Source organism: Chiloscyllium plagiosum, unplaced genomic scaffold, assembly GCF_037043375.1.
Source record: "Chiloscyllium plagiosum isolate Xiang-an unplaced genomic scaffold, Cpla_swu_hap1 HiC_scaffold_13, whole genome shotgun sequence".
NCBI classification, from domain to species: domain Eukaryota; kingdom Metazoa; phylum Chordata; class Chondrichthyes; order Orectolobiformes; family Hemiscylliidae; genus Chiloscyllium; species Chiloscyllium plagiosum.
The window spans coordinates 5,143,154-5,155,277 of NW_028270151.1; the positions used below are offsets into that span (position 1 = coordinate 5,143,154).

At 39.3% G+C, this 12,124-nt stretch overlaps 1 protein-coding gene across 9 annotated transcripts in view; it reads left to right on the top strand.

Annotated features, from left to right (window-relative positions):
• The window catches only part of trip12 (thyroid hormone receptor interactor 12), a 216,345-nt gene that overhangs the window by 103,121 nt on the left and 101,100 nt on the right, over nt 1-12,124 (top strand). For all 9 annotated transcript variants that reach the window (XM_043702803.2, XM_043702804.2, XM_043702806.2 and 6 more), the window contains 5 exons: nt 845-996; nt 2,912-2,947; nt 3,037-3,132; nt 7,617-7,709; nt 9,966-10,127. In XM_043702803.2, coding sequence (XP_043558738.2) covers nt 845-996; nt 2,912-2,947; nt 3,037-3,132; nt 7,617-7,709; nt 9,966-10,127 — 539 coding nt within the window. The remainder of the gene's footprint in view (nt 1-844; nt 997-2,911; nt 2,948-3,036; nt 3,133-7,616; nt 7,710-9,965; nt 10,128-12,124) is intronic.

The following is a 12,124-nucleotide window of genomic DNA, read 5'->3' on the forward strand; positions in this document are numbered from 1 at the left end:
CAGATTGTCCTGATGTTTTGGTTGACTTGATTTTCCCCCTCTTGTTGCAATATATTGTGGTAGTGCTGGAACAACTTCCTTTGTAAAGGAAGCCCATAGTTCATTTGGTTTGCTTGTTTATACCTGGATCAGTTTGGTTCTTTTCCCCCTGAAATTAACTTTCTTCCAGTTAAATGTTTTGCTTCATTTTGTTCATGTCACTTTCGATAGCAAACTAAACTTTGATTGAGCAACCATGTTCCCAAGTTGACTCTGAATTCACTTGAGCCATCTTGTTCCCAGTTCCATGTTAGCCAGGTGGAAATTCTCCAGAATGCATTTCATAAACTTGTTCGCCTCTCTTTGTTGCACTATTATGTTGGAATAATTAAAGCTTCCCATTCACTCCACCTCATTATTCTATAGTTTCTACATGTAATAACTTGCTTGCACATTTGCCCTGTCTCTTTCCCACTAGTTACTGAATGATAGAATGTGCTACCATGTAATAGTCCCGTTATTGTTTCTTAGATCTAATAGATTCTGTTTATGACCTTCAGAGAATCCTTGCTCCCTTCAGTAGTGCAATATTCTCTTTAACTAACATTGCCTCTCCTTTCTTTTCATTCCTATCTTTCCTGAGCCATATTTAGTAATCATTATTGCACTTTTCTCCAAAGTTATTGCAACAAGCATTCAGTTTAATATAGGATTTTAATTGTTTGTCAGCATGCTCAAGTCTTCACTAGTCTGCATAATGACGTAGTTGTCAGACTGAAAGTGTTCCTTTGAGACAAAGTAGAGTTAAAAGTAATATTTGAAACTAGAAAAGAGAATTTCTAATTCCACCATACAATTTTCTCAGGTTCAAAGGCACAACAGCTCCTACAAGGTCTACAAGCTACTGGAGATGAAAGTCAACAACTACAAGCAGTTATCGAGATGTGCCAGTTGTTGGTGATGGGGAATGAAGAAACCCTGGGAGGATTTCCAGTGAAGAGTGTTGTTCCAGCTTTGGTAGGAGTTACAAAATACTCAATCATTTTTGTATATGGAAGCTGATGTCAATGACCCAGTGTAGAAGTACAATTCTAATCAAAAGTTCAAAGATGGTAGCTTGTTATGGTATTTTGAATTCAGTATATTGAAGCATAAACTTTGCTTTCAGAATGTAAAGCATCTGTTTCAGTGGACATGGTTAAACCCTAGGATAGTACTGACCACTTAAGAATAGCTAGAAAAGCTAAAATTGTATGCTGAACGTACTGAAAGAAGTTACAGCCTGATTTACTTTTCTGTACAGAGCAAGTACACAATTGGTATTATGTGTGTCATGAAAGCATTGAGTGTAAGGTGTGAATTACTCTTGTTCCTAAATCTTAACCCTTGAATGAATACGTAGTGAATAAAATTGACATTCTTGCTGTTTTAAGTCTGGTACATTAATGCTAATTTCAGCAACTTAGCCTCATAACGAAATACATTTTGGTAAGTTGCTGGAAAAATAAGGATAGTCTTTGCAACAAATATGGGTAGCCTCACAATGTGGAAAAAGAATAATATTGTAAAGAAGAGTCAACATGAAAAGACAGAATCTGCAATGAAAAGTTTGGGTGGATTAACTTTAGTTTCAAACCAAAGCATTATGCGTACAAAATTGTCTATTAGTTTATAACTGATAATGAAATTCATATTCATACTCTGACCAAGCTTCTTTATTAACTGAAATTTTTTGAAGTTACTTGAAAGTTTGCATAGATACAAGTTATAGTTCTATCATAAAGTGGCAAATGAAATTATACTTTTCAAAAATACAAAACTGGAATTTCAGTTCCATCTGTGACCGAAGGGTTTAGTCCACATGTACAACAGTATAAATGGTGTCCCCGTTAATAGATTGGAACGAGTTTGGTTAAACAGAAAGTAATACACAAACACTATGCACAGAGTCCATTAACTGGGGGTGGCATGGTGGCTCAGTGGTTAGCACTGCTGCCTCACAACACCAGGATCCCAGGTTCGCTTCTAGCCTCGGGGGACTGTCTGTGTGGAGTTTTGCACATTCTCCCCGTGTCTTTGTGGGTTTCCTCTGGGTGCTCCGGTTTTCTCCCACAGTCCAAAGATGTGCAGGTCAGGTGAATTGGCTGTGCTAAATTGTCCACAGTGTTAGGTACAGAGGGAAATAGGATTGGGTGGGTTCTCTTTGGAGGGTCGGTGTGGACTTATTGGGACGAATGGCCTGTTTCCACACTGTAGGCAATCTAATCTAAAACTTTGGCTGCCCCCATATTTTATCATCAATCTGTTCATGTACTGTAATGCACCTCTGGAGCAGGAGGGACTTGAACTGGGGCCTCTTGGCTCAGAGGTAGCGACACTACCGCTGTGTCTCGAGAGCACAACAGAAATTTTATGTATCCAGACATCAAATAACTGCTATCACCTGAATCTTCCAACCTAAATTGTTTGTTATATTAACAAACCCAGTTGAAACTTCATAAGGATTTTTTTAGTTAAATTCACATTTTGATGTTAGATATGTTTTGAAGACTAAATAATTGTAACCATTCCAAAGTAATTTCCTAACCAGCCACCATGTTGATTTCATATTCGTGTTTAAGAATAGAAAGGACTGGCTTCACAATTCTCGGTGAAATCATCCAATAGAATTATGCTTTGTGTCAAACATGATTAAGATGTAGAATGTAAAGGTAGAGGTTATGTTGTATTATGCAACTGACAATGATTTGCTTGATTTTTTCTGATTTTAATTATTACATTTGGACAGAAATGTGACTGTTAACCTTGTTTGACAACTAATTGCCTTGACCTGTTTCAAAATATGTACAATAGAATTTCTAATCTCTGTTCTTGACTATTGCAATATGCACATCAACTGTTTTCATTAATGAGTTTCCTTATTACTTTATAGATAACTTTGTTACAGATGGAGCACAACTTTGACATTGTAAGTATTTCCTACTGAAGTACTCTTTAAAATGTATCTTGAGGAGGTTGTAATTTACTGAATTGTTCTGTTTATTTCTAATATGACAGATGAACCATGCTTGCAGAGCTTTGACTTACATGATGGAAGCTCTACCTAGGTCGTCGGCTGTGGTGGTTGATGCCATTCCAGTCTTCCTGGAAAAGGTGAGAATACTTTGAACGTGGCAAACTTTGAATTCACTGACAGTCACTTACCTGGACCTCACTGTAAAAATGCATTCAAATTCCGAATGTACATTGTTAACACTCAGCTCTATCTCTGCACCGTCTTCCCCCTCAACATTTCCACAACCTCCAAGTTGCAGACTGCTTGTCCACCCATGTAGTACTGGATGACCCTAATCTGAACTTGCCTCCAATTGGCTGTTGCTTTCAGTCCTTGCAGCTGCCACCTTTGAGACTACATCAGTTTCTTTGCAAACCTGATGTCACAGCTACTATAAGATGAATTTTCAAGTACATTTCAGCTGTCAATGAGACCTTGTTATCATTCCATTACTTTGCTGTACTGGCATTGTCTTAACTTGTCTATTGTTAACAACTTCACCTATATATTTTGTTGTCCCTAATCTTTGTAATGCTAATGTTTTTCCAGATAGTCTCCTGCTCCTCTGCATAAATCTGAGGCCAGCAAAACTGTTAAATTGATCCATTGTGTTTGCGGATCTATATCTGCTCTTCATTGAACAATGCTTAGATTTTCAGATCCCTCCAAGGCCTTTCCCCTCCTTAACTCTAATCTGCACGACCACAGCCTTCAGATATCCATGCTCTAATTCTAAACTCTTGATGACTTTAATCATTTTGCTTTTAGATACAAGGGCCCAAACTATGAAGCCCCTGAAAGCGTGCTTTCTCTCCCACCTCTAAATGAACTTTTGATCATCTGCCCAAGTTTCACATTTTGTGGCTTGGTGTGAAATCTTTATTTGAAAGTGCTTCTGTGAGATGTCACTGGGGACTTTTGTGATGTTAAAAGCATAATATGGATACATGCTGGTTTTATTTATGTTTGTAGTTCATACTAAAAGTGAATATCTGATTCTCAACAGGAAGCATAAGTTGTGAAAATGTGTTTAAACAGCACTTATTTAAACAAAATTATGTAGTTCTTTATTCCCTTCACAGTGCTGAGCATAGTTATTAAGACAGCTGTGGCATCTGTATTGAAATACTTGCTCTTTCTCTTCGACTCTGCGAAAACTGATTGCATGGATTCTGTTTCTGCTCAGGCAGAGTGTTGGACATTTAAGCTACTCTGTCCTCCCCACTTCCAAAAAGGTAGAGCTCTGAAGTAACCTTCAGCTGACATTTGTTTCCACTCAACATTTCGGATCTCCAGAAATGTTTCAACCTTGCCAAAGGAAATCCTTCGGCTCGGTGGTTAGCACTGCTACCTCACAGTACCAGAGACCCAGGTTCAATTCCATCTTCTGGCAACTGTGTGGAGTTGGCACATTCTCCCCATGTCTGTCTGGGTTTCCTCTGGGTGTTCCGGTTTCCTCCCACAGACAAAGATGTGCAGGTTAGGGTGGATTGGCCATGCTAAATTGCCCATAGTGTTCAGGGATGTGTAGCTAGTCAGGGGGAAATGTAGAGTGTTAGCGGAGTGGGTCTGGGTGCGTTGCTTTTTGGAGGGTTGGTGTGGATTCACTGGCCTGAAGGGCCTGTTTCCACACTGTAGGAATTCCACTTCCCAACAGGTTTAGACAAGAGCAAGAATCAGAAATGAGAGTCTAACACTCAATTTCTGAACTATCTGGCTGGTTTCTGGCAATAATATGAACTAAAACGATTTCACAGTAGTATTGCTGGATATTGAAGTCCCCCACCCAAAGTACATTCTGTGCTGTTGCCATACTTTCTCCATATTATTTTAACATTGATTCAATTACCTGAGGGCGATTGATACATGGGAATTAGCAGGAGGTTTTGTTGCCCATATTTGACCCCATATTTGACCTGATGCAGTAAGATATTGTGGTGTCCGGGGTCAATGTTGAGAATTCCTTGGACAGTTCGGTCTTCACTATGTACATAACTAAGACACCACCTCTGGGTCTGTTCTGTCCTAGAGATGATGGTGTCTGGATATTGTGTGCAAGGTATAATTCAGTGTATGACTATCAGGCTGTTGCTTGATTAACTTGACACCTAATATGATCCACGTTTTGAAGAAGGGTGGCAGAGATAAGTCTGCAAATTACAGACTGCTGAGTCTCACATCAGTGGTAGGAAAACTATTAGAGCAAACTCTGAAGAAGACCATTAATTGCCACTCAAAATTTGATCAGGAATAGTTGTCATGGCTTTGTCAGAGGGAGGTTAGTCATAACAAATTTGATTGAAATTTTCCGGGTGGTGTTGATAAGGGTAGTGCAGTTGATGTAGTTTATATGGATTTCAGCAAAATCATTGTCAAGATCAAATAGGGGGAATAATCTAGAAGTTCAAACACATGGGGTCCAGTATAAATTGGCATGTGGTAGGAGACCGGGTGATAGGCTTTGTGTTACGTGTGTGTGTGTGTACACAGCTGAGAATGTGGGAATGTGAGGATGATCAAGTTTGAGGTTAACATGAGGATTAGCTGGGTTATTTGTCAGTGAGAAGGAAGGTTGCAGGAGGATATAGATGGATTATTTGGTTGGGTGCATCATGGCAGATAGAATTTAACCCTGATGAGTATGCATTGGTGCACTTCAGAAGAAGGAACAAGGGAGCACTCACTGAATGGCAGGACATTAGGAAGCTCAGAGGAACACCGCAATCTTGGTGTGCTTGTTCAGGGGTTGCTGGAGGCAGCAGGACAGAGTGGAGGAGGAACAGGAGCTGTCATATGAGGAGTAGATTGGGCTTGTACTTGTTGGAATACAGAACATTGAGAGATGACCTTCTTGAAACATTCAAGATTCTTAGGAGACTTTACAGGGTAGATGTGGAAATGTTGTTTCCCTTGCGAGGGCCCAATAGAACCCAAGGGCATAAACTCTGAATAAGGGGTTGTATATTTAAGACAGATGAGGAATGCCTTCCCTCAATATAGTAAATCTGTGGAGTACAGATTTTTTAATCAGTATGGGAATGAAGGGTTATGGGCAAAACTCAGAAAAAAGCAGAGTTAAAGATTATCAGATCAGCCAGGATTTCATTTTGGAGCAGATGTTGGGCTGAGTGGCCTACTTCTCCTATCTTATGGTCTAACATTTGAGCCCTCATCACTGTAATAGTTTTCCCATGTGAGGTTAGACATTGTCATACCTAATAATGATTATTAATTACCTGACCTTTCTCTTAACGAAAACCAAGGTTATTGTCGTCTTCACTTCTAAAATAGTACTGTCTATGAGCAAGCTTCTACCACCTATACTGGGTGACTTTGACTTTGTTCAGCTGCCCATTGGCTACTGTGTCTCCTCACAGATTGCTCTGCTTTGTAAACTTTCATTACCGTCTTCCCCCACACCCCCCAAAAAAAATTGTCTTCTCGGTGACTTAATCGCCTGTCTTAAAATCTCCCTTAATGCTCAGCGTGGAATACTCAACATTCCATTGAAGTCGGGGAGAAAGTGAGGTCTGCTGGAACAGCACAGCAGGTCAGGCAGCATCCAGGGAACAGGAGATTCGACGTTTCGGGCACAGGCCCTTCTTCAGGAATCAATTCCATTGAAGTCCCCTAGGATGCTATAAATATGCAGCATAAATGCCTGTTGTGTTTAGTTATTAACATTTGAGGAAGTTTTGAAAATTTAGCACATCAGCGTATGGTATAATTGCTTTATTTAACTTTCGATTGACTGCTTTTAGTTCCCAGCTGTCTAATATATTTCAGAATTATCCACTGTGTTAGTGGAAAGATCCAGTTTTTTTTATAGATGTGGTTATATATGTTATTTGAAAACTTGAAGTTTTATCTTTGACTGAACTAACTGGTTTTTAAAGATGAAGCCCTGATGTCAAATCTCCATTGGTTACCCAACCATCACCTTCAATTTTTCCCCATTATTGACCTTAATCGCTGATATAGACGGTGTCTCCTTCCATAATTGCAGTCGAAGTCCTATTTTATTCGAGTACAATTTTCTGAAACTCTGGATGGGTGTCTAATATTTTAAGCGAAGAGGAATGTACTTATACTACAGTAAAGTCCTCATTTAAGTTTGCAGCTTGCAATAAAAAAAATTGAAGAACATGTGCTGGGATCAGTGTATAAATATTTGACTAATGTTCTTGGTCGTATGATTTACAAGAGACCCAACTTGAGTGTCTGATTTATAAGCGTTCATGTTCACAAATGAGATCCCATATTACTGTCAATTTTAAGAATCCAACATGTGAATGTTAACTTGTACTTAGCTTTGGGTATTTTATGCAGTACAGTGTTGTATTCTAACTTGTGTACAAATGGACTTGCAAACATACTCTGGTGTGGAAAACATTTTTAACTCTGGGAACCTCCTGTGTTTGGTTTGTATGTTTGTAGTGGTTGTGGGGAGTGATTTTTTTTTTTTAAAAGACACATACAAATGTGGTTGTATCCCTTACCCTAATTTTGTACTTTGGGTTTAGAACTAATGTCTACGGTATTGACCTTTTTGTATACATGTTAATTCCACTTTTGTTTCTAGCTACAAGTCATTCAGTGCATCGACGTGGCTGAGCAAGCTTTGACTGCTCTGGAAATGTTATCACGGAGGCATAGCAAAGCCATTTTACAAGCTGTAAGTATGACCTTAGATTTCTATCAGTTTGGGGATGAAGAATAATGTTTCCAGTCCTTGAAAATTCAAATGTTAGCCATCTCCTTTATCCTATGATTGTTGTAGTGCAGCTCAGGATACAAATGTAAGCGACCAGCTTCACCTGTCCAACTGGTTACAATGATTCTAGCACAGGAGGCGGCCAGCCAGTCTGTTTTTTTTAGGCAGGGTCTCTGAAGGAACAATTCACTTAGTTCCATCTAATTTACTCCACCTGTACGTTCTTTCCTTTTCAGATAATCCAGCTCTCATGAATGCCATGATGTAGTCTTCCTCTGTTATGTTTTGGCAGTGCATTCCAGATGCTAAATACTTGCTCTTTTTACAAAGAGCTTTCCTCATTTCACATTGCTGTTGTCCATAACTTAAATTTAATCCATTGGATTTTGATTCTTCAGTGAGTTGTAACAGGTTCTTCTATCTCTTCTGTGCCAACCCCTTTGTTTTTGAATCTCTCAAATTTCTCCTCAACCTTCTTGCTCCAGTATGAGAGTCCAAATTATTTTCCTCAATCTCTTGACAAAACTGAAGCCCCCCTTGGATCTTGTGGTTTTTCTTTCGATACCCTCTCTAAAGCCTTTGCATCTTTGCTAACTTGCATGAAATCCTCCACTTGTGCCCCTCAGAAAGAAAACTCTTCTGAAAATCTAATTTGACAGTATCCTTTGCACATCCAAAACTTCAAGTCCTATGTATGTGTGTGTTAATGTCACACCTATGAGCAGGGCACACCAAGCCACATAGGATTTGTACCAAATAGTTAGTATGCCTGCAAGTCTCGCTGACTCATTCCAGGTTTGAAAATCTTCAGCTATGATGATAAATTGAAGAAGTTCCTTAAGGTAGCAGTACAGGTAGATCAGACTGTAAAGACGACAAGCAAGAGGCTGGAACAATGCAGCGAGCCAGGCAGCATCAGCAGGTGGAGAAGTCAACATGTCGGGTGTAACCGTTCTTCAGGACTGGCTTGCTGTGTTCTTCCAGCCTCCTGCCTGTCTACCTTGGATTCCAGCATCTGCAGTTTTTTGTCTCTAAGGTTCTAAAGTAGGAATATGGAATCCTCTGCTGGAAATGTGTTGCTGGAAAAGCGCAGCAGGTCAGGCAGCATCCAGGGAACAGGAGAATCGACGTTTCGGGCATAAGCCCTTCTTCAGGAATCCCATATGGAATCCTCTCCTTCATTGACAGAAGTATTCTCCTACTTAATGGCTATCTGAGTTATGAATCATAGCCAGGACTTTCTTTTATCTTCTCTCCTTATATATACTTTTGGGTTTTTTTAGTTGCAGTGCCTTATAAAGTATACTGAGTAGTTAAAGGAAACTTCAAATGAAGAGAGCAAAAATGCTGAGCCTTTTCTGGATCTCTTTGCAGTGCCACAGGGCTAGAAGATAGCACAGGTGAATGTGTGCCTGGAGAGCTCGTGTAGGAGGGAAGGCTTCAGTATTCTGGGAAATCTGGATCAATTCTTTTGAAGCTTGGACCCAACCCAAGCTTGATCAGGTTACATTTCAACAAGACTGAAACCAATATTGTGGTGTAGGCATTTTCTGGTGTTGTGGAAATTTTAGCAATGTTTGGCAGGGAAATGCGATCATGAGCATGGATTCAAAAGGGCAAGAAGCAAAGTTAGAAATGGAAGGTAGGGAAAACCAAGGTTGGAAAATAAACGGCAAAGGAATTTTGCATTGATTAGATTGCACTGAACAGTGCAATGAGGCAGATAATAGAGGGTGGGAGAAAGTGAGGACTGCTGGAGATCAGTTGAAAAATGTGATGCTGGGAAAGCACAGGTCAGGCAGCATCAGAGAAACAGGATAATCAACATTTCGGGCATAAGTCCTTAGGGCTAAAGGACTTGCGCCCAAAACGTCTCTTCCCTGGATGTTGCCTGATTTGCTATGCTTTTCCAGTGCCACACTTTTTGACACAGATAATCTGAGGGTGTAGATTTTGAAATAACACATGTGGCTGTGCTGAATCTAGTGTTATCTACTGCTTTCTTTACTTCAAAAGGTTCAATCTTATACTTTGCAAAGTTGTTGCTTTTAACCTTTTAAACGTTATTCAAGAAACAAAGGTTTGAATTTTATTTTGGATATTTGTATAGAAAATTATCTTGATAAAAATGATTGCATGTATTTATAGGCCTTGCTTATAATCTTCCCTTTTCTCCTCCAATGTGATGCTAATAATTTCTTTCCTTAACTTTTTAAGGGAGGATTGGCTGACTGCTTGCTCTACCTGGAGTTCTTCAGCATCAATGCCCAGCGAAATGCCCTGGCAATAGCAGCAAATTGCTGCCAAAGTATTACTCCTGATGAATTTCACTTTGTTGCTGATTCTTTGCCCTTGTTAACTCAGAGGCTGACCCATCAGGTACTGAAGGCAAATTTTGCATTGATGTCTGGTCATATCTGTTAGTTCTGAATATTTTTCACAATTTATATTGAAGTGTGAAAATGTGAATGTCTAGAACATGGGTTATGGTAGAGTTCAAATAGCTGTATTTATTGTTTGGCTTTGACTTTGTTGCTTCTGTAGTGAACCTGCCGCAACTAGTACCACATCAGCCTAACCCTTCCGGTGTACTTTAGATTAAGGACCTTTATTGACTATTTTAACTTCTGCAGCCAGAAAACTAGAGCCACACTCTGCAATGATATAATGTTGTCTTCAGGAAGACTAGCTGAATGTGACAAGTTTATAATGGGAAGGCAGCTCAATTAACCCTCTACCCCAAAATTTACGTTACAATGGATTTATGTTTTGTTTAAAACAGCATGAGTTAGAGAATTCTGATCACCATATCAAAAATTTCATTTGCTCTTTGCTGCACATTCCTGATTGGTCAACTTGGTTTGAGTCTGCAAAATTACTGTTATTGTTTGTTTAATTTTCCTAAATGTCAGTTAAAACAAGATCAAGTATTTAGGTATTTTCCTGTACCTTTTTTAAAAATTGAATGAATGGGTACTTTGGTTCCCAGAATTTCTGATCTGCTGTTCATTTTCTAAAATATCAGGCAAGGCCAGTATCTTCATTGTGGCCAGCCTTGACAAATCTGGCAATTGTGGATTCTGGTTGCTGCCAAGTATGTAACCCATGTCAAGAACCTTAGAGCCAGTGAAACCATTTTTTTGATACCTATCCTTGAGATTTGTGAATGCTGTTTATATTTGATTTTATTAGGATAGCTTCTGAGTCTGGAAGGTCAATTTATTTTTTTTTGATAATTATTCAACTTGGGCGTTTGGAACACATTGCCAGCAGAGGTGGTAGAGGCAGGCACGGTAGGTTCATTTAAGATGCATCTGGACAGATGCATGAGTAGTTGGGGAGCAGAGGAATACAGATGCTTAGGAATTGACCGACAAATTTAGACAGTACATTTGGATCGGCTCAGGCTTGGAGGGCCGAAGGGCCTGTTCCTGGGCTGTAAATTTCCTTTGTTCCTTTAAGTGGCAAAACAAACTGGATTTGGAAGAGTAATCTTTAGAGTTTGAATAAATTTTAGGCGCAATGTATGTTCTGACCTTTTCAAAATTATTGGACTCTGGTTGACCTGTACTGTCTAAATTCTAAAAACAAATGTTGGAAAATCTCACCAGATCAGGTGGCATCTGTAGAGAGAAACAAACTTAATACTTAAGGTCAAGTGCAGTCATACTCTAACAAATATCCCAAAATCCTAAGATAGCTGTGGGATATATGTCCTTGACTAGAGACCCCTTCCCTTCCAGTTCTAATTGTAGCAACTCTTGAAGCCAGAATTCTTCTGTACTGACCACATGACAAACTACTGTCTCTTTCATACAAATTTATTTTTAGGCAAACCTGTAAATGGCTACCTGTCTGAGTAGCATGAAACACATGAGCCATATAAATTCTGACTAGTGCTTTTTGAGAGTCCAACTCCTTCACCTTGACATTAAATGGACAGTTTGAAGCAGAGCTCTTTACAACCTGGTTAACAATCGAGAGTTTCCAAAGTCAGTTTTAGCATACAAGCCGCTACTATCGCTTTCAAGTGTGAGTACTTTGCTCATTCGTTCCAGTAAAACTCATCTGGTGGTCCTCTTGATTTTTAGAAATTAAATCATCCAAGGTTTCTGTTGGGCAAACTTCAGAATAAGTCATGTCACCCCTCTCTGACAGTGCCAGAACAGAATAGTCACAGACTTCATTGGCTGTCATATTTCATTCATTGGATTGCGATCTACTGCATAACTGAAATAGTTTTGTGTTCAACCTAAGTGACTGTTATATTAATATATTTGAGTAGAAAGTAATTGTAATAAATGTTGGCAAAGTCGTGACTTTTCTTTGCGAGGAATCCTAGAATGGTAACAATGCAGGTGCAAGTCATCAGGAAG